At 41.3% G+C, this 22,634-nt stretch overlaps 2 protein-coding genes, 1 long non-coding RNA gene and 1 pseudogene across 30 annotated transcripts in view; 3 read left to right on the top strand and 1 right to left on the bottom strand.

Annotated features, from left to right (window-relative positions):
- The window catches only part of TSR2 (TSR2 ribosome maturation factor), a 73,069-nt gene extending 55,621 nt beyond the window's left edge, over positions 1 to 17,448 (top strand). The window contains exon 4 of one of the 2 annotated variants that reach the window (XM_086388560.1): positions 17,141 to 17,448. In XM_086388560.1, coding sequence (XP_086244686.1) covers positions 17,141 to 17,234 — 94 coding nt within the window. In that variant the 3' untranslated portion in view covers positions 17,235 to 17,448. Of the gene's footprint in view, positions 1 to 17,116 lie in introns of both variants that reach the window. The other variant, XM_086388559.1, reaches the window with a different exon arrangement.
- On the bottom strand, positions 4,768 to 17,322 carry LOC147340308 (uncharacterized). 5 transcript variants are annotated; one of them, XR_015159296.1, is made up of 4 exons: positions 17,050 to 17,103; positions 16,621 to 16,670; positions 16,076 to 16,172; positions 4,768 to 6,157 (listed from the first exon to the last, which is right to left on the bottom strand). It is a non-coding gene; the product is annotated as an uncharacterized LOC147340308 (long non-coding RNA). The 5 variants fall into 5 exon arrangements; XR_015159292.1 differs by lacking the exons at positions 16,621 to 16,670; positions 17,050 to 17,103 and adding an exon at positions 17,129 to 17,322; XR_015159293.1 differs by lacking the exon at positions 16,621 to 16,670 and having other exon boundaries at positions 17,050 to 17,134.
- LOC147340309 (ras-related protein Rab-21 pseudogene) lies at positions 9,940 to 11,399 on the top strand (annotated as a pseudogene). Its single transcript, XR_015159291.1, has one exon. The product of XR_015159291.1 is annotated as a ras-related protein Rab-21 pseudogene (transcript).
- The window catches only part of GNL3L (G protein nucleolar 3 like), a 27,521-nt gene continuing 22,138 nt past the window's right edge, over positions 17,252 to 22,634 (top strand). For 12 of the 22 annotated variants that reach the window (XR_015159288.1, XR_015159290.1, XR_015159275.1 and 9 more), the window contains exons 1-2: positions 17,252 to 17,447; positions 19,615 to 19,682. Coding sequence is in view for 2 of the 22 variants with exons in the window: in XM_086388556.1 (XP_086244682.1) it covers positions 19,664 to 19,682 (19 nt within the window). In the remaining 20 variants the exon portion in view is untranslated. The remainder of the gene's footprint in view (positions 17,448 to 19,614; positions 19,683 to 22,634) is intronic. The other 10 variants (XR_015159287.1, XR_015159289.1, XR_015159274.1 and 7 more) reach the window with 1 other exon arrangement.

Genomic DNA, 22,634 nt, shown 5'->3' with positions numbered 1-22,634 from the left:
GATGCAGATAAAGCAGCAGTCACAGAAAAGTACATTGCCTCAAGATATATGTATTAAAAACAGGGAAAAAATTAAATGAATAAGCACTCAACTCAGAAAGTCAGTGAAAGAGAAAGAAAATAAGGGGAACAGAAGGAAAGAATTAACAAATAAAAGTTCAAATAAAGGAGTTAGAAAACAGATAATAGTAGAACTCTCCTTCATGGATCACTGCCTTGTTGTGGCAAAGGGGCTTGTGTTAACACAATGAAGCTACGAGCCATGCTATGCATGGCCACCCAAGACAGATGAGTCATAGTGGAGAGTTATGACAAAACGTGGTCCACTGGAGGAGGGAATGGCAAACCACTCTGGTATTCTTGCCACTAGAATCCCATGAACAGTATGAAAAGGCAAAAAGATATGACACTGGAAGATGAGCTCCCCAGGTTGGCATGTGTCCGATATGCTACTGAGGATGAACAGAGGGCAATTACTAATAGCTCCAGAAAGAATGAAGTGGCACTCAGTTGTGGATGTGTCTGGTGGTGAAAGTAAAGTCTGATGCTGTAAAGAATAATACTGAATAGGAACCTGGAATGTTAGGTCCATGAATCAAGGTAAATTGGAAGTGGTCAGACAAAGACAAAGATGGCAAGAGTGAACACTGACATCTTAGGAATCAGTGAACTAAAGTGGATGGGAACGGGTGAATTTAATTCAGATGACCATTATATCTACTACTATGGGTAAGAATCCCTTAGAAGAAATGGAGTAGCCGTCATAGTCAACAAGAGTCCAAAATGCAGTACTTGGGGGCAATCTCAAAAATGACAGAATGATCTTGGTTTGTTTCCAAGGCAAACCATTAAGCATCACAGTAATCCAAGCCTGTGCCCCAACCACTAAAGCCAAAAAGGCTGAAGTTGACCACTTTTATGAAGCCCTACAGCACCTACAACTAACACCAAAAAAGATGCCCTTTTCATCACAGGGGATTGGAATGCAAAAGGAGGAAGTCAAGAGATACCCAGAGTAACAGGCAAGTTTGGCCTTGGAGTACAAAATGAAGCAGGGCAAAGGCTAACAGAGTTTTGTCAAGAAAACACACTGGTCATAGCAAACACCCTTTTCCAAAAACACAAGAGACATCCAACCAACTGTGGAAAATTCTTAAGAGACGGGAGTACCAGACCACCTTACCTGTCCCCTGAGAAACCTGTACGTGGGTCAAGAAGCAATATTTAGAACCTTATGTAAAACAATGGACTGGTTCAAAATTGGGAAAGGAGTATGACCAGGCTATATATTCTCATGCTATTTATTTAACTTCTGTGCAGAGTACATCGTGTGAAATACTGGGCTGGATGAATCACAAGCTGCAAGATAGCTGGGAAAAATGTCAACAACCTCAGATATTCAGATGATACCACTCTAATGCAGAGAGTGAAGAGGAACTAAAGAGCCTCATGATTAGTATGGAAGAGGGGAATGAAAAAAGCTGGATTAAAACTCAACACTCAAAAATCTGTTGGCATCTGGTGATGCCATCAGGTCCCATCACTTCTTGGCAAATAGAAGGGGAAAAAATGGAAGCAGTGACAGATTTTATTTTCTTGGGCTCCAAAATCACTGCAGACAGTGATTATAGCCATGAAATTAAAAGACACCTGTTCCTTGAAGGAAAGCTATGAGAAACTTAGATGGCATATTAAAAAGAAAGACTTTGGGACTTCCCTGTTGGTCCCATGGCTAAGACTCCATGCTCCCAGTGCTGGGTTCGATCCCTGGTCAGGGAACTAGATCCCACATGCCATAAGTAAAGATCCTATGTGACACAACTAAGACCCGGTGCAGCCAAATAAATAAATAAATAAATATATAAAGCAAAGACATCACTTTACCGACAAAGGTCCACATAGTCAAAGCTATGGTTTTTCCAGTAGTCATGTAGTCACGTATGGATGTGGGAGTTTGACCACTGAATGCTGAAGAATTGATGCTTTTGAATTTTGGTGCTGGAGAAGACTCTTGAGAGTTCTGTGGACTGCAAGGAGAACAAACCAGTCAATCCTAAAGGAAATCAATCCTGAATATTCATTGGAAGGACTGATGCTGAAGCTGAAACTCCAATACTTTGGCCACCTGATGCAAAGAACTGACTCACTGGAAAAGACCCTGATGCTGGGAAAGAATGAAGGCAAAAGGAGAAGAGGGCAGCACAGGATGAGATGATTAGATAGCATTACTGACTCAATAGACATGAATTTGAGCAAACTCCGGGACGTAATGAAAGACAGGGAAGCCTGGTGTGCTGCAGTCTATGGGGTTGCAAAGAGCTGAACATGACTTAGCAACTGAACAACAACAGTAGAAGTAATACATAAACAGATGAACTAATTCTGTGAAAAAGAAATATATAAGCCATAAATAATAATCAAGAAAAGAAGAAAGCACAAATACAAACCAGGAAATGAAAAGTTGGACATAACCACAGTACAAAGACATTTTACACATTTTTTAAAGGATTACTCATACAACTCTATTCAAATCATTTTAAAGACTTTGAAGGAATGGAAAACATCCTAGGAAAACATAATTTACCAAAACTCTAAAAAAGCAAAGTTCATATAGACCAATTTCCATTGAAGAAACAGAAAAAGTTATGAAAAGCTACTTTGCTCCAAAAGCACTGGGCCATTATGATTTCACAGGGGAAGTCTACTAACACTGAAAAGCAGATGATTTGATGCTGTTCTTATTTTTCTGAGCCTAGACAAAAGTGGAACACTTTCAAATTCCTTTTATGAAGTGAGTATAATATTGATACCAAGATCTAACAAAGATTCCACAAGAAAAAGAAAATGATAAAGAGCAATTTTTACTTATGTATATTAATACAAAAACCTAAATAAAATATTAGCAAACAGAATCCATGATTATGTAGAGTTTATTCCAATCATATGTAGAGTTAATTCAATATCATTCAAATCATTAATATAATCTAACATTGTGAATCTAAGGAGAAAAATTATATCATCATTTTCAGAGATCCCAGAGAACCATGTGACACAATTCAATACCCATTCTTTATTAAAGGAATTCAGCAGAAGAGAAATATATGGTTTCTCCCTTAACATAATTATGTGTATGTGTATGTATTTATATTTGTATATGTATATATATGTATTTATATATGTATTTATATACATCTCCCCAAATCCAGCACTTAACTGGGGAAACACTAGCAGTGTTTATATGCTAAAATCACAAGGGTATCTACTCTCTCCACTACAAATTAACATTATAGTTAAGGTAGCAGAAGCACTGTGAGTAGAAAAGAGAAAGAAATTACAATTGGAATGGAGGAAGTAAAGCTGTCATTACTTATAGATAAGACTGTATAGTCAGAAAACCCAAGTAAATCAATAGAAAACAATTACAAACAGAGAACTCAGCAAGGTAGCAGGATATAAAATTAATTATAGAAATCATTCAGTTTAGACGATGTACAGAAGAGAAGTCCATTTATCATAACAGCAAAAAGACAAAATATTGTCTTGGTCTGTTGGGGTTGCTATAACAAAACTCAAAAAGACTCAGACTATAAGCCAACCAAAACTTATTATTCACAGTTCTGGAGGCTGGGAAGTCCAAGATGAAGGCCCTCATAGATTTTTATGTCTGGTGAGGGCCTGCTTCCTGGTACATAGACAGCCATCTTCTCACTGTGTCCTCACATGGCAAGAGTGGCAAGGGAGTTCTCTTGGGTCTCTTTTATAAGGGCACTAATCTCATTCACGAGAGCTCCAATCTCATGATCTAATCACCTGCTAAAGGTCCTACCTCCAAACAGTATCACCTTAGGTTTCAACATATAAATTCGGAGGATGGGGGCAAACACAAACATTCAGTCTACCTAGAAACAAACTTATCAAGAAATGTTTAAAAGCTTCAAGAGAAAACATTTATAACACTCTGAACAAACAGAACAGGCAGGGACAAATAGAAAGGCCCCCATTTTCTTAAGAAGACTAAAAATTATAAAGATATAAAGTTAATTTCTAAATTTAGTATAAGCTAACTAAAAATACCATTTTTTCTTTCTCTGAAACTAGACAAGCTGATTTAGAGTTCAAATGGAAAAATAACAAACAAGCACAACCAGGATATCTCTGAAAAGGAAGAATAATGATGGGGGACTATTGCCACAATAATTCTCTGTAAAAAACCAAAATGAATATTTAGATACCCAAACTTAGACATAGTTTATGGTCAAGCTGAGAGATTCTGTGCTCTGAATCAGGCTCTGTTGATGTCACTGCTAGTTCATGGGTTTGCACTAAGTTGGTGGCTTGGCTAGAGGTTGGTTGCTATAGGATGCCTTGGCTCAGAGGCCTAGGCTCATTTCTAAATGTCCCTCGCTGTAGTAGGCTAGCCTGGGTATGTTCTCGTAGCAGTGGTCGGGGGTCCAAGAGAGGAAGCAGCATATGCAAGAGCTTTCTCAAATCTCTGCTTATATCAAGTTTACTACTATTCTGTTGGTTGAAGTAAACTGTAGCCAAACTCAGTCAGTATGGGAGGGTACTACCAAAGGGTATGGAGACACATGACAAATTGGAGTCATTAATCCAATCTATCTCAGAAGTACAAATCAAAATCTAGAATCCATAAAATAAAACGTGGATGAATTTGTTTACATAAAAATAAAGTAAAATTTGCTTGGAAAAAATACAATGGAAAAATCAAAAGAACAACAAACAGGGAAAATAATATTGACAACTGATATCATTCACAAAAGTCTAAGCTCTTTAATTTAATAAGCTTGTAGAAATTGAGGAAAGGTAAATAACTCAACAGAAAAAAACCGAGCATATAAACAGACAACTCACAGAAAAAGACAAAAATGACTCTTAAACATATGAAAAGATGCTCAATGTCACTCATTATAAGAGAAATATAAATTAAAACTACAGTGAGATAACATTTCTAACCTATCACATTTTCAAAAACTTGAAAATTTTTAATAATATACACTTCTTCATGAGGTTGTGGTGAAACATAAACTCATATATGAATGGTAAGTGCTAAATGGTACACCTATGGAGGGAAATTTTGGCAAAGTTACAAATGTGATTCTTACAGCTAATTCTATAGATGTATATCTGTATACATATAAAATGTCTATTCATCATGGCACCATTTGTAATACCAAAGGACTGAAAATACCCTGAACATCTATAAGTAGGGTACTGCAGTCATTAAATTAACTATTATCAATTCAGTTCAGTTCAGTCATGTCCGACTCTTTGTGACCCCATGAATCGCAGCACGCCAGGCCTCCCTGTCCATCACCATCTCCCGGAGTTCACCCAAACTCACGTCCATCGAGTCGGTGATGCCATCCAGCCATCTCATCCTCTGTCGTCCCCTTCTCCTCCTGCCCCCAATCCCTCCCAGCATCAGTCTTTTCCAATGAGTCAACTCTTCGCATGAGGTGGCCAAAGTACTGGAGTTTCAGCTTCAGCATCATTCCTTCCAAAGAACACCCAGGGCTGATCTCCTTTAGAATGGACTGGTTGGATCTCCTTGCAGTCCAAGGGACTCTCAAGAGTCTTCTCCAACACCACAGTTCAAAAGCATCAATTCTTCGGTGCTCAGCTTTCTTCACAGTCCAAATCTCACATCCATACATGACCACAGGAAAAACCATAGCCTTGACTAGACAGACCTTTGTTGGCAAAGTAATGTCTCTGCTTTTGAATATGCTATCTAGGTTGGTCATAACTTTCCTTCCAAGGAGTAAGTGTCTTTTAATTTCATGGCTGCAGTCACCATCTGCAGTGATTTTGGAGCTCCCAAAAATAAAGTCAGCCACTGTTTCCACTGTTTCCCCATCTATTTCCCATGAAGTGATGGGACCAGATGCCATGAATGTTTTCTGGTCTCATCACTTCGTTTTCTGAAGTACTGGAGTACTTCAGTACTTCAGCTCTGTTGAGCTTTAATCCAACTTTTTCACTCTTCTCTTTCACTCTCATCAAGAGGCTTTTTAGTTTCTCTTCACTTTCTGCCATAAGGGTGGTGTCATCTGCATATCTGAGGTTATTGATATTTCTCCTGGCAATCTTGATTCCAGCTTGTGCTTCATCTAGCCCAGCGTTTCTCATGATGTACTCTGCATAGAAGTTAAATAAGCAGGGTGACAATATACAGTCTTGATGTACTCCTTTTCCTATTTGGAACCAGTCTATTATACATCCACATAATGTAACAGTTTGAGGAAGTACTCTATCTTTGCATTTCCATATAGTGTCTATGTACTGGAAACTTTCTAATGCTCTGATATGTAAGGACCTGCAGGATGTATCAAGTGAAAAAAGCAATATATATAACTATATATATATATATATACACAGTATGTTAACTTTTGTGTAAGAAAGAGGGAGATGGAACAGGATATACATTTATACTTGTTTGTAAGTGCATAAAGAAACACCGGAAGAATTTTAAAACACTGGTAACTATGGGCAATGTGTATGGTAGCAACTGGGAAGAATGGAGAAAGGTTAAGTGACAATCCTCAAATTATAATTTTTATATAAGTTTGCTTTCAAAATGCATGTGCATTATCTATTCAAAAAGAAATTAAAATATTCACAATAGTAACAAAAACCAGGCGATAAAGCTACTAGAAATTAAATTAGTAAAATACATAACAATTCTAAAGAAAAAACTTTAAACTCTTAATAAAGAGCCCAGCTAAAAGGTGAACTGAACAAATGAGAACATTCCATACTCTTGGATGGGATGAGTAAATATTTTGATGGTGTCAACTCCCCTAAATTAATCTATAAATTTAGTGCAATCCTAATAAAAATTAGTTGATTTTTTGAAGAGCTCAATAAACTCTTTTTAAAATTTATGTGGATAGTTAAGACAACCCAAAAGAAGACTAAAGAGGAGGGACTTGCCCTATCAGATTTCAGATACATTATAAAATATTAAAAACAAGGTGGCATTAGTACAAGAACAGAAACCATCTATTTGTGTACGTTTCATAATATATGAAAAAGGTGGTATGGCAAATCAGTGAAAAAGGAAGGACTGCTTAGTATTTGGTGGTGGGAAATGTTGCTGTGTGGAAAAATTAAAATTGCATACCTACCTATCACCACATATGAGATGGATTCTAAATGGATTAAAACCATGAAAGGTAAAACTATAAAGTTAATAGAAAAAAAACAGCAGAATATCTTTGTAACTTAGGAGGAGGGAACTACTTTTTAAGTACCCCTCCAAACCCAAAACCATAAAACAAAAGTGTGATGAATTTGATTACAGTAAAATTAACAGTTTCTGTTCAAAGATGGCTATTATGGGCAAAGTTAAAACAAGGAAAGAATATTAGTCCCCTGAACTGAAAGGGGACTAATAGCTAGACTATATATGGAACTCTAGCAGATCAATAGGAAAGAAAGGAACCCTAATAGAAAAATGGGCCAACAATACAAGCAGGCAATTTACAGAAGAGGTATTTAACATACATCTAAAGAAATGCTCAAAAACTAATTAGTGGGAATTCCCCAGTGGTATAGTGGTGAGGATTCTCTACTTTCACTGCTGAGGGTGCAGGTTCAATCCCTGGCCAGAAACTAAGATCCCACAAGGTGCTCAACAGTAGCCACCCCCAAATTAATTATTAATCAGAGAAATGTAAACTAAAACAAGGTAAGATATTACTTTACACCTATTAGACCAGCAAAAACTAGAAAGCTGGAAAATGTCAAGTGTCAGCGAGGATGGAGGGGTCCAGGAATCTTTGTACACTGAGGGTAAAACTGGACTGGTGCAGCCATCCCAGAGAACCATTTAGTAGTATTGGTATTCTTAGTTAAACTAAGTATATGCACACTATGATGCCATCATTCTGTGCCTGAGTATATATTTCAAAAGAAATTCTTATACAGGCCAATAAGGAGACATGTACAAGGATGTGCATCACAGTATTATTTGTGGTGTCATGGAGCTGGAAGCAATCTTGCTGTCCATCACTGGGGTAATATTCAAGAAAAATGTGGTGAAGGCACACTGTGGTTAGCATGGTGGTGTGGAGAAGGCAGTGGCACCCCACTCCAGTACTCTTGCCTGGAAAATCCCATGGATGGAGCGGCCTGGTAGGCTGCAGTCCATGGGGTCGAGAAGAGTCGGACACGACTGAGCCACTTCACTTTCACTTTTCACTTTCATGCACTGGAGGAGGAAATGGCAACCCACTCCAGTGTTCTTGCCTGGAGAATCCCAGGGACGGGGGAGCCTGTTGGGCTGCGTCTGTGGGGTTGCAAAGAGTCGGACACCACTGAAGTGACTTACCAGCAGTGGTTTAGTTTCAAAGTCAAGTCCAACTCTTTCAACCCCATGGACTGTAGTCTGCCAGGCTCCTCTGTTCATGAGATTCTCCAAGAAAGTATACTGGAGTGGGTTGCCATTTCCTTCTCCAGGGGATCTTCTCGATCCAGGGATTGAACCGGAGTCTCCTGAATTACAGGCAGATTCTTTACCAACTGAGCTATGAGGGAAGCATGCTGCTGCTGCTGCTAAGTCGCTTCAGTCGTGTCGGACTCTGTGTGACCCCACAGACGGCAGCCCACCGGGCTCCCCCATCCCTGGGATTCTCCAGGCAAGAACACTGGAGTGGGTTGCCATTTCCTTCTCCAATGCATGAAAGTGAAAAGTGAAAGTGAAGTCGCCCAGTCGTGTCCAACTCTTTGTGACCCCATGGATTGCAGTCCACCAGGCTCCTCCATCCATGGGATTTTCCAGGCAAGAGTACTGGAGTGGGGTGCCATTGCCTTCTCCGGAGGGAAGCATGAGCAGTTTCAGTTTCTAATTGTATTAGCATGAGCAGTGGTTAGCATGAACAGTTTCTAATTGCCTTAATGTACATACAGCAATATGGATACTTTCAAAACAAGGATGAATGGAAAAAAGTAAGAAACAGAATGAAATGCCATTTATATAAAACAAAAATACACAGACAGAAAGCATTCTCCACAGTGGGACAACCTGATGTTATGTGCTCCTGAGAAGATACAATATAAAGTAAATGACACCCTGTATGTACTGTTGTTGGAGAAGGCAATGGCACCCCACTCTAGTACTCTTGCCTGGAAAATCCCATGGAAGGAGAAGCCTGGAAGGCTGCAGTCCATGGGGTCGCTGAGGGTCGGACACGACCAAGCGACTTCACTTTCACTTTTATGCATTGGAGAAGGAAATGGCAACCCACTCTAGTGTTCTTGCCTTGAGAATCCCAGGGACGGGGGAGCCCGGTGGGCTGCTGTCTATGGGGTCGCACAGAGTCGGACACGACTGAAGTGACTTAGCAGCAGCAGCAGCATGTACTGTTATTGCTGAAATTATTTAACCTGAATCTAATCATGTGGAAAGAGGTGAATCCAGATATTCTGTGGGACACTATAAGAAACTGGCCTGAACTTTTGAAAAGTTATCAGTGTAATATCACATGCACACAAAATATAGGGGTACTATTCCAGATTAAAAGAGGCTAAAGTGTTACAATAACGAAATGTAATGCACAAACCTTGATTAGATACTGGGATCAAAAAAATCAGAGATGGAGAAGCTCTATACAGTCAGCAAAAACAAGACCAGGAGCTGACTGTGGCTGAGATCAAGAACTCCTTATTGGTAGGAGGAAGGAGACGCCATTAGAGGGAGGCGGAGAGCGGGCGCTGCTCGCCTCTCCCCAGGTTCCTGACGTGGTGCCCGGGGCCCTGCACTCTCGACTTTCCCCTCGGCGCTTCCAGGCCTCTCCCGGAGGCGCAGTGGGGTCGGAGTCTGGGGCGGGGGCGGGGCGGGGGGGGGGCGCCGGTGCGGAGGGGCTGCGCGGGCCGTGGCTGTGAAGGTGCCGCGGCGGCTGTGGGGAGCTCGGCGCGGCGGGGACGCGACGGGATGGCTGCGGCCGGCGGCGGCGGGCCGAACCTACTCGTTCAAGGTGGTGTTGCTGGGGGAAGGCTGCGTGGGGAAGACGTCGCTGGTGCTGCGCTACTGCGAGAACAAGTTCAACGACAAGCACATCACCACCCTGCAGGCATCATTCTTAACAAAGAAGTTAAATATTGGTGGGAAGAGAGTAAATCTTGCTATATGGGATACAGCAGGTCAAGAGAGATTCCACGCATTGGGTCCCATTTACTACAGAGATTCAAATGAAGCTATTTTAGTTTATGATATAACAGATGAAGATTCTTTTCAGAAGGTTAAAAACTCGGTGAAAGAATTACGGAAAATGTTGGGAAACGAAACCTGTTTATGTATAGTAGGTAATAAAGTAGACTTGGAGAAGGAGAGACATGTTTCCATTCAAGAAGCAGAATCGTATGCAGAATCTGTGGGAGCAAAACATTATCACACTTCAGCCAAACAGAACAAAGGAATTGAGGAACTCTTTCTTGACCTTTGTAAAAGAATGATAGAAACTGCACAAGTGGATGAGAGGGCAAAAGGCAATGGCTCCAGTCAGCCAGGAGCTGCAAGGCGAGGTGTACAGATTATTGATGATGAACCTCAAGCCCAGAGCGTTGGCGGAGGGTGCTGTTCTTCTGGATAACTGTTCACCCCTAAGAAAGTAAAAAAAACAAACTGTGGATCATTGCCCTCAACATGAAGACTGCCATATTCCAAGTCACATTATTTTACCGATGGAGTTACGGAATTAACAGTATTTTAAATTACGTTTATAACTGCAGAGACCTTAAGTGCTAAACTTAGTGGAGTTTGTGACCAGAGAATTGGCATTTTCTACAAATGTTAACAAAGCAATTACCAATGGCCTTTTTACATATTTTTTTCTTTAATAAGAAATAATATGCATGTAGAAAAGACCTACTTAAAGGCTTCATTTATATTCTTTTAAATCAAATCTTTATTTAATAACATATATGTTGTTGGAATGGTATACATTTTTGCAGTCCTTTGTATTTTGTGGTAGTTGAATTGTATCCCTTCTAAACAGCAAAATGTCTTTTGTTTTCTTCTTCTTCTTTTTTTTTTTTTAATTAGCAGATACCTGAAGTACTATTTTTGCAGGGTTTGCACAGGCCCCTAACTGTCTACTACACTTTGATATAATCTATATACATCCTGTATGCTGAGGTGGTAAAATACAATGTAAATTACATATTAAATATTTTATCTGCTTTTACAAGTGCAAGGTGCAAAAATACATACAATAGTCTCATTGATGACTGTAAAGTGAATTAACATTTGGTGATAATGCCTAAGCTTTTTGACTCTGATATAAAGATCATAGCTCCCCTTCACTTCTGTCTTAACTTAAAAGCGGTGTGTTTAAATTTTCTCATATACTTTACTTGAATTATTGCTGTTGTCATGTTTTTTGCCTCTAAATCCATCTGATGATTAATTGAGCAACAGCATTTGCCTTTGGGTTTTGGGTTGTTTTGTTCTTTCTGGGGTTTGTTTTTTGGGGGACAGGGATAAAAGAGATGACTTCTGCCATTTTTGCTGTAGAGTGGTTACCTTAGAAGTATTTGAGTGGAGCATGCTGAGTTTCACTTATGCAAAGCTTTAGTTTTCTCTTACACTTTATATGAAATGGATTCACTGGTATGAGAAGAGAGGAAGAACTTCCAGATAGTAGCCACTCACCAAGACTCTTACACAGCAGCATGTTAGTGGTAGTTTCTGCTCCAGAGGCAGCACTTCTGGATCCTTCCTAAGCAAACTGTATTTGTTCATTGCTTGCCAGAGATGAACAGAGAAAGTTTTGTTTCATTTTGTAAGCGCTATCCTTCTGAGTTTCTTTGAAGGGAAACATTTCATGTAATGTAGTTATAGCGAACACTGGAAAGATTTATTATAAAATTATATTCTTGTATACTTTGTAAAAAAAAAAAAAAGAACTCCTTATTGCCAAATTCAGACTTAAATTGAACAAAGTAGGGAAAACCACTAAACCATTCATGTATGACCTAAATCAAATCCCTTATGATTATACAGTGGAAGGGACAAATAGATCTAATCAAGGGATTAGATCTAACAGATGGAGTGCCTGAAGAACTATGGACAGAGGTTTGGGACACTGTACAGGAGGCAGCAATCAAGACCATTCCCAAGAAAAACAAATGCAAAAAGGCAAAATGGTTGTTTGATGAGGCCTTACAAATAGCTGAGAAAAGAAGAGAAGCGAAAGGCAAAGGACAAAAGGAAAGATATACCATTTGAATGCAGAGTTCCAAAGAATAGCAAGGAGAGATGTCCATTGGCAGATGAATGGATAAGAAAGCTGTGGTACATGTACACAATGGAATATTACTCAGCTATTAAAAAGAATGCATTTGAATCAGTTCTAATGAGGTGGATGAAACTGGAGCCTATTATACAGGGTGAAGTAAGTCAGACAGAAAAACAACAATACAGTATATTAATGCATATATATGGAATTTAGAAAGATGGTAACGATGACCCTATATGCAAGACAGCAAAAGAGACACAGATGTAAAGAAAGACTTCTGGACACTATGGGAGAAGGCGAGGGTGGGATGATTTGAGAGAACAGCATTGAAACATGTATATTATTATCATATGTGAAATAGATCACCAATCCAGGTTCGATGCATGAGACAGAATGTTCAGGACTGGTGCACTGGGATGACCCTGAGGGATCAGATGGGGAGGGAAGTGGGAGAGGGGTGCAGAATGGGGAACACATGTACACTCATGGCTGATTCATGTCAATGTATGGCAAAAACCACTACAATAATGTAAAGTAATTAACCTCCAATTAAAATAAATTAATTAAAAAAAAAGAAGAGGTGGCAAGAATACACAGAAGAACTATACAAAAAAGATCTTCATGTCCCAGATAACCATGATGGTGTGATCACTCACCTAGAGCCAGACATACTGGAATGCAAAGTCAAGTGGGCCTTAGGAAGCATCACTACGAACAAAGATAGTGGAGGTGATAAAATTCCAGATAAGCTATTTCAAATCCTAAAAGATGACGCTGTGGAAGTGCTGCACTCAATATGCCATGAATCTGGAAAACTCAGCAGTGGCCACAGGACTGGAAAAGGTCAGTTTTCATTCCAATCTCAAAGAAAGGCAATGCCAAAGAATGTTCAAACTACTGCACAATTGCATTCATCTCACACACTAGCAAAGTAATGCTCAAAATTCTCCAAGCCAGACTTCAACAGTATGTGAACCAAGAACTTTCAGATGTTCAAGCTGGACGTAGAAAAGGCAGAGGAACCAGAGATCAAATTGCCAACATCCACTGGATGATCAAAAAAGCAAGAGAGTTCCAGAAAAACAACTACCTCTGCTTTATTGACTATGCCAAAGCCTTTGACTGTGTGGACCACAACAAACTCTGGAGAATTCTTAAAGAGATGGGAATTCCAGACCACTTGACTTGCCTCCTGAGAAATCTGTATGCAGATGAGGAAGCAACAGTTAGAACTGGACATGGAAAAACAGACTAGTTCCAAACCCGGAAAGGAGTACATCAAGGCTGTATATCGTCACCTTGCTTATTTAACTTATATGCAGAGTTCATCATGGGAAATGCTGGGCTGGATGAAGCACAAGCTGGGATCAAGATTGCCAGGAAAAATATCAATAACCTCAGATACGCAAATGACACCACCCTTATGGCAGAAAGCAAAGAACTAAAGAGCCTCTTGATGAAAGAGAAAGAGGAGAGTGAAAAGTTGGCTTAAAGCTCAACATTCAGAAAACTAAGATCATGGCATCTGGTCCCATCACTTTATGGCAAATAGATGGGGAAACAATGGAAACAGTGAGAGACTTTATTTTTTGGGGCTTCAAAATCACTGCAGATGGTGACTGCAGCCATAAAATTAAAAGATGCTTGCTCCTTGGAAGAAAAGCTATGACGATCCTAGACAGCATATGAAAAAGCAAAGACATTACTTTACCAACAAAGGTCTGTTTACTCATGTATGGATGTGAGAGTTGGACTATGAATGCTGAGCGCAGAAGAATTGATGCTTTTGAACTGTGGTGTTGGAGAAGATTCTTGAGAGTCCCTTGAACTGCAAGGAGATCCAACCAGTCAATCCTAAAGGAAATCAGTCCTGAATATTCATTGGAAGGACTGATGCTGAAGCTGAAACTCCAATATTTTGGCCACCTGATGTGAAGAACCGACTTATTTGAAAAGACCCTGATGCTGGGAAAAATTGAAGGTGGGAGGAGAAGGGTATGACAGAGAATGAGATGGTTGGATGGCATCACTGACGTGATGGACATGAGTTTGAGTAGGCTCCAGGAGTTGGTGATGGACAGCGAGGCCTGGCGTGCTGCAGTCCATGGGGTCACAAAGAGTTGGACACGACTGAGTGACTGAACTGAACTGAAGAACATTTTGGGCTTAACTGGAAAATCTGAATATAGGGTACCATTTATGATATTATGGAATTAGTAAGTTTTCTTAGGTGTGATAATGGTACTGCTATTATGTAGGAAAATGTCCTTATTCTACAAGATATGTGCTGAAGTTTTTAGGGGTGAGGAGGTGTTATACTGCCTGCAAGAAAATGTACACATACACATATAAAGAAAAGTAGAGCAAATCTGGCAAAATATTAAGAGTATACTCTTTCATTGCACTACTTTTTCAACAGTTCTGAATTTTGAAAAATGAAAAAATGAAAATTAGGGGGAAATATATGCATGTAAAACAATATGCATTTTGCAAGAACACATATAAAGAAAAATATATGCATAAAAGACTTTAAAATGGTTGTCTACATGAGGGAAATAAGAGTGGGAAGTAGAGATGAAAAAGAATGTAAAAAAACAACAAAACCTCTCCCTAAAGTAACATACTCATTGAATACGTGGAAAACACAGAAAAGTACAATGAAGAAAACTGAATTCATTGATAACTTCATTTTCCCTGTCAGTTCTCAAAATGTGGTACCTGGGTTTGCAGAAGCAGCTTCATCATCATCATCATCATTGAGAACTTGTTAGAAATGTAAATTCCTGGGCTCTACTACAGACTTAACTAAAACACAATTCTGGGTGTGGGGCCCACCAGTTGGTATTTTAATAAGCTTTCCCAAGTGATTCTGCTGCTGGTCAAATTTGAGAACCATTTAGACATCATTAATTTTGTTACAGATACAGTCTTTCTTAAAAAATATGAACTACTTCAGGCATACAAATAAGTATGAAGAATAACACAACACATACCCACATACCTAGTACTCAGATAAAATATTAGAGAAACAGTTGCTAAGTCCCTGTCAATTTCTTTCTCATGTTGTTCCCTCGTTTTCTTCCCCAGAGGTAATCTCAGGGCTACTGAGATGCTGCCTCCTGGGTTTTCTAGCTTAAAAAATCCATATAAATGGTCTCACACTTCATGTATCCTTTCACAACTTGCATTTTATCACAGCATTATGTTTTTGAGATTTATGTGGATTGATATACCCAATTCTGCTTCGATTTTTTTCACTGCTGTATATAGTACTCTGTTGTGCGGCTGTACAACTACTTACTTATTCTCCTCTTGGTGAACTTTTAGATTGTTCAGTTATTTTCCCTATTACTAACAGTTCTGCAATGAATACTCTTTTTTTTACTGCTTTAAAAATTTTTATTTTGCAATGAATATTCTTGCACATGCCTCCTTGTGTATATGTGTAAGAATTTCTCTAGGACTTAATGTATATATGTGCACATCTCTAACAGAATTGCTGGGTTCCAGGGCCATCTTCAACTATTTGGATTAATTCTTTTATTTTTTTCTGATTACTTATTTTCTAAAGTAGTAGTACCAATTTTCATTCCTATCAAAGACTTCATACAGTTTTTCCCCCTGGTTTGTGCATTTAGGACTTAGTTTTAAAAGTCCTTCCACCATCCTAGGTCACAAAGATATTCTTTACCATCTCATGTGGAAATAAATAGGGATCCAGTTAACTTTTTCTTGTTATGGTAAGCCAAATTTTCCAGTACTATCTACTAAAATGTCCATTTCCCATTGATCTGTGGTGTAGGCCTGTAAACTTACCCATTTAACAAATATTTGCTTTAGACTGCCTTGTCTTGTGCTGGGTCTTGCAGAGGGCTCAAAGACATAGGCCGCTAGTCTCAGGGAATTTGCTCTCCTGTGGAGATACAGCAACATCAATGATTACCATACTGAGATAAATCCAACAAGGTGCTCTGAGTTTTTAACCAAGCTGAGAAAGTTCAAAGAAGCGACAAGAGTTAAGTCTTAAAGAATTTGCTAATGAAAAGGGGAAAGTGAAGGTGGCCAGGGCTGGTTTGGGGTCCAGAGTTGTGTTTCTCTGGGGAAAAACACATGGATATAGTGGCAGTGAGTCCTGTGTATGTAAGGGGTAGGAATAGGCAGAGGGTGTCCAGGAACATATCCTTGGGATAGAGAAGCTTGGCCTCACCCCAAAGTTTAGGCTAGAGGAAGAGCCGTCACTGTAACTAAATTATCAGGAAGAAGACATTTTCAGACATAATTATTTTTTTTTATGGGGAGACTTGATTCTCCAGCCAGGTCAGGAGTTCCCTGAGATGGTTTCTTAAGAAACCCTCACTTGCCCCTACTCCAAAGATGAATCCATTCCCTCCAGCAGATGCCGCTCCGGAACCTGAGGGAAGGAGGGAGGAGAAGAAAGCAAATGGGTGGGAGAGACTTCCAGTTGTCCGGGTTCCTGGGCCTGGCCGTGGATCTTTGCTAATGCAGAAAGAGCTCCGAGTGGGTCCCTCAGGGTTTGTCTGGGACCCTGCACGCCGGGATGGTTGCTGGGAGTAGTTAGTCATTTCAGGTGGGTATACGCTGCAAAACATGTGACCCTGGCAGCCATTTTCTCACACTCTGCCCGTCGCCATCTTCCACTGTAGACAAAGACACCGACCCCCCCCCCCCACCCTTGTCTGATGCGGCCCTGGAGAAAGCTTGGTCACTAAGATTCGAGAACACACATATTTAGGCCCAGGCAGAGGCCCGCAGACAAGAACTTGACTTACAAGTAGGTTATATGGCCACACCAGCCGATGAACCCCTGCCCCTCCCTCTTCCCCACCTCCTCCTCAGCTATAACCTTACCTTACTGCGCAGCCGGGAGGCGGGGCCAGCGGGGCCGCGGGGAAGGGACGGGCCGGCGCGAACGGTCAATCCGAAGCTCCACCTCCGGGGACGCGGAAAGTACTGAACCGGCTCGGCGAGACCGGGATCCGGAAGTAGAAGACTAGCGGCGCGAGCGCAGCCCCTGGGCCAACAGTGTTGTGCTGTCTTCTCAGAGCTCCGCCGGAAGTGGAGGTAAGAAACTACTCTCTTTTTTTGTGACGAGAGCTCACCTAGCCGGCCGCGTGGAAAGGATCAACTGCGGTGAAACCAGAGGCACCCTCAGCCCCGGAGCAGAGAGGTAAAGAGTCAGGTTCCTTTCAGGGTAGAAGGGCCTGGATGAGAGACAGGGATTGCTCGGCACGTGGACATACGCCCAAACTCATTCTTCCGAGTAGAGGGGCACGGACCACCTAATCTAGATAGGCGTAGACCCCTGTGTGTGTGTTAGTCGCTCAGTCGTGTCCGACTCTTTGCAATCCCATGGACTGTAGCCCGCCAGGTTCCTCTGTCCATGGAATTTTCCTGGCAAGAATACTGGAGTGGGTTGCTATTCCCTTCTCCAGTAGACCCCTGGATACCCTTTATGGAGAGTTACAGACCCCGCTTGTGTGGAGAAGCGTGGATTGCCCTCCTTCTTTAGGGTAGTTAGGCTCCATTCCGCACTTTCCCAGTGTAGATGGGCGTGGACACCCCAAAGGTGTGGCGACATCGACACTCCCCCGTAAAGAGATATATCTTCCCTTCTCACGAGGCTGAACCGCGCAGATTTCTACTGGCAGGTCCACTTCGGCGCACCTTTTCCCTTATGACAGAGGCTTTGATGTATTTATCCCCACCCCCGCCCGACCACTAGAACAGAAGAGCTAATAAAACAGTTGAGTGAACCTCTTTCCCTTAGCGTCAAGACCTAGAGACCTCCCTAACTTGTCCCTGTGTAACTAATTCCTGCAGAAGTGCTAGACCACCCCTCCCTAAGTGTTTCGAGGCACAAGCCTCAGCCCACAGAGAACCACGCAGATATACCCCTTCTAGGCTAGAGTGAGTCCCCATTGAGGAAAGTCAGGCCTGATCACCTTCTTCCCGGGTGCTGGCTTACTGAATTTGTTAAGGCTTGACCCATCAAAAATGCCCTGCAGCAAACAGCAGCAGGCCTTAACCAATGAAGAGAGAGAACTGCCTCTTCGGGGTCCCCCGGGGAAGAGGGACTCAGATTTATTCTTCTTTTCAGGTAGACGCAGATCATTCCTTCTCCCCTGCCCTTCCAAGGATTTAGAATCACCAACTGTAGGAAAGGAGAGACCCCAAAGGAGCAGAGAGGTGCCTTGCAATATTGAGAGGCAGTGACATCACTGATCACCCCATAGTGTAGTGCATATGGGCTCCCCCTTATCCAAGGTAGAGGAGCTCAGACCTTTTTCTCTCCATCCAGGGGGAAAAAAAAAAAAACAAAACCATAGGAAACCATCTCCCCCTCCCCGTGTAGAGAACCAGAGGTCCTTTTCCTTCAGTGTTAACCACACTGCTGACTTCAATAGGTATGCAAGATAAGCAGATGATGCCCCTCCCAACCTCCCTGGAAAGGTCTAGAATAGCCCACTGCAGGCAGGGTGCAGGCCCTGTTCATGGAAAGCTGAATAATTTCCCCCTTTGTTAGCATGGGACTAATGAACTAATGTCATCTTATAGTGGAGGTAGGCATATCAGTCCCATCCCATGGCCCTCCCTAGGGTAAAGAGACTCAAGATACAGACCTGTGCTCCTTTTCCATGCAGCAGAGATGCACACAGCCACTGTGCCAATTTTTTCAGTTCCTCTGTATCCTGGAGTAGAGTGACAAAAGGCATCCTGCTCTCCCTGCAATCAAGGAATCTGCCAAGGAACAGACCCCAGCCATATATACAGGCACAGATTTTTTCCCCCTCTCCCCCAAGATTTTGCACTGATCTAAGTCCACATAAGAGATACATAAAAAAAGCTCTATTCAGAGGTCCCTTGTCCCCTAGGATATGTCTCCTCCCTCACCTCACTTCCAGAATAGATGAGACATAGAACTCCCTATTTGGGGAAAAGAGATGCAGTAAATACTGTATGTAGAAACAGATTGTCCTTGCATACTCCTCTCCCCTTAGAGTAGAGAAGTTTAGAGCTAGTCCCTTACCTAAGGTATATAACACTACAGGGTGGAGGATTGAGGACCCAGGATCCCATCTGATGCATTGAGGCACTGACTCCACCCAGGAAGAGAGGTTTACACCTATCTTCCCTATAATATTATTAATAATCATATTCAGCCATACCAGACACCAGCTCCAGTATAACCCCTTCACTCAAATTCCTCTAATTGTTAGGGCTTCCTTGTCATGTTCTTTAACATTTTATTTTGCCTTCAGGGGGCTTAGAAGGGAGCTTGTGGCATTGTGGTTCCCCTCTCTGTCTTCAAATTGGTTCTTCTCCCATTCCGACAGGAAACAAACGCCTGCAGATTTGAATCTACCTGCTTTCAAGTTAATCATCATGATGAAACTAAGACACAGTGAGTTTCTTTTACTGCTCCTTCCCAGTCCTAAGCTTTAATAAATACAGTATTTCAAGGCAGCTTTAAAAAATTGCCCAGTATAAGCCAGATCATTCAGTCTGTCTTTTATGTATGGTATTATTGTTGTTTTCCCTCATGGTATCCCCTATACCCATTTTACAGATAAGGAAACCAAGGCTCAGCAAGGTTAAGTGACTTGATCAAGAGACTGTGGGTGAATAGTGGTAAATACCATATTACACTGCCTGTAACCCTAACACAGCTTAGCATTTTTCTTTATTATAAGTTGTACCTATAAGTTGGTATCATAGATTGTGCCAATGGTTAAGAGCATGGACTCTGGAGCCAGACTGAGTTTGAATCTCAGTTCTTCCACTTACATGTGTGTGGCCTTGGGCAAGTTACTTAACTTCATTCTCCTTATCTACAAAATGGGTGGGAGTGGGATGGGGGAAGAGGAGAATAATAATAGTTTCTACTTAATAAAGAAATAAAAAGAAATAGTATTTGCCAAATAGTGTTGTGAGGATTTCAATTCAGTTCATTTGCTCGTTCATGTCCGACTCTTTGTGACCCCATGGACTGCAGCACGCCAGGCCTCCCTGTCTATCACCAACTCCCAGAGTTTACTCAAACTCCTGTCCATTGATTCAGTGATGCCATCCAACCATCTCATCCTCTGTCGTTCCCTTCTCCTCCGGCCTTCAGTCTTTCCCAGCATCAGTCTTTTCAAATGAGTCACTTCTTCATATCAGGTGGCCAAAGTATTGGAGTTTCAGCTTCAGCATCAGTCCTTCCAATGAATACCCAGGACTGATCTCCCCCAGGATGGACTGGTTGGATCTCCTTGCAGTCCAAGGGACTCTCAAGAGTCTTTTCCAACACCACAGTTCAAAAGCATCAGTTCTTCAGTGCTCAGCTTTCTTTATAGTCCAACTCTCACATCCATACATGACTGCTGGAAAAACCATAGCTTTGACTAGACGGACCTTTGTTGGCAAAGTAATGTCTCTGCTTTTTAATATGCTGTCTAGGTTGGTCATAACTTTTCTTCCAAGGAGCAAGCATCTTTTAATTTCATGGCTGCAGTCACCATCTGCAGTGATTTGGGAACCCCCAAAAATAAAGTCTGTCATTGTTTTTGCTGTTTCCCCATCTATTTGCCATGAAGCAATGGGACCAGATGCCATGATCTTAGTTTTCTGAATGTTGAGCTTTAAGCCAACTTTTTCAGTCTCCTCTTTCACTTTTATCAAGAGGCTCTTTAGTTCTTCTTCACTTTCTGCCATAAGGGTGGTGTCATCTGTCTATCTGAGGTTATTGATATTTCTCCCGGAAATCTTGATTCTAGCCTGTGCTTCCTCCAGCCCAGCGTTTCCCATGATGTACTCTGCATACAAGTTCAATAAGCAGGGTGACAATATACAGCCTTGACGTACTCCTTTTCCTATTTGGAACCAGTCTGTTGTTCCCTGTCCAGTTCTAACTGTTGCCTCTTGACCTGCATACATGTTTCTCAAGAGGCAGGTCAGGTGGTCTGGTATTCCATCTCTTTAAGAATTTTCCAGAGTTTGTTGTGGTCCACACAGTCAAAGGCTTTGGCATAGTCAATAAAGCAGAGGTAGTTGTTTTTCTGGAACTCTCTTGCTTTTTCGATGATGCAGTGGATGTTGGCAATTTGATCTCTGGTTCCTCTGCCTTTTCTAAACCAGCTTGAACATCTGGAAGTTCTTGGTTCATATACTGTTGAAGCCTGGCTTGGAGAATTTTGAGCATTACTTTATTAGCATGTGAGATGAGTGCAATTGTGCAGTAGTTTGAGCATTTTTTGGCATTGCCTTTCTTTGATATTGGAATGAAAACTGACCTTTTTCAGTCCTATGGCCACTGCTGAGTTTTCCAGATTTGCTGGCATATTGAGTGCAGCACTTGGACAGCATCATCTTTTAGGATTTGAAATAGCTTGTCTGGAATTTTATCACCTCCACTATCTTTGTTCGTAGTGATGCTTCCTAAGGCCCACTTGACTTTGCATTCCAGTATGTCTGGCTCTAGGTGAGTGACCATACCATCGTGATTATCTGAGTTGTTATCTGGGTTGTGAAGATCTTTTTTGTGAGGATTTAATGCATTAAAATAGGAAGAACACTTAGAAGAGTGCCTGGCACATAATAAGCACTCTATTAAGTATTGGCTTAAAAGATTCAGCCTTCATTTCTCTTTGGAATTTAACCCTTCAGAACATGCATACAGTGTTCTGCCACTGAATTGTTGTCTGACATCTCTTGAGCTATGGATTTTTCTTACTGTGAAACAGACAGTGTGGATAAATTGCTGTTGTTTCTGCCTTCAGGACTCCTTTTCCTTCTCATCCTTTAATGGAATAACTCTTGCCTGTTTTTCAGATTTTAACTTATACATCACTTCCTCTGGAAATTTGTCCTATATATCACTTCCTCTGGAAATTGCTGCTGTTAACCTCCTCCCTTGGTTTCCACTTGTCTGTGCACCCATAGGAACCAGGGCTATTAACTCTGTAGATTAGGTCTGTCTCTTCTGCTGCTGCTAAGTCATTTCAGTCATGTCCAACCCTTTGCGATCCCATGGACTATAGTCCACCAGGCTCCTCTGTCCATGGGATTCTCCAGGCAAGAATATTGGAGTGAGTTGCTAGGCCCTCCTCCAGGGGATCTTCTGGACTCAGGGATCGAACCCTTGTCTCCTGTGGCTCCTGTATTGCAGGCAGATTCTTTACCACTGAGCCACCAGGGAAGCCCCTGTCTCTTCTACCATGCTGTTAACTTCTCACTGACACCTGGTTTATGTTTTTGTCCCAAGGGTGCAGCATGACCAGGCATAGCTATTGGACACTTACTGTGTGTCAGGCACTAGAATGTCTCAGTAATGCTAACTCAATTCCCTCTCCTTCCACCATGATGTTTATAGTCT

Source organism: Bos grunniens, chromosome X (genome assembly GCF_055505025.1).
Source record: "Bos grunniens cultivar Pamir isolate PY7600 chromosome X, Bosgru_T2T1.0, whole genome shotgun sequence".
Lineage (NCBI taxonomy): Eukaryota > Metazoa > Chordata > Mammalia > Artiodactyla > Bovidae > Bos > Bos grunniens.
This window is presented reverse-complemented; position numbering and strand designations above follow the sequence as displayed.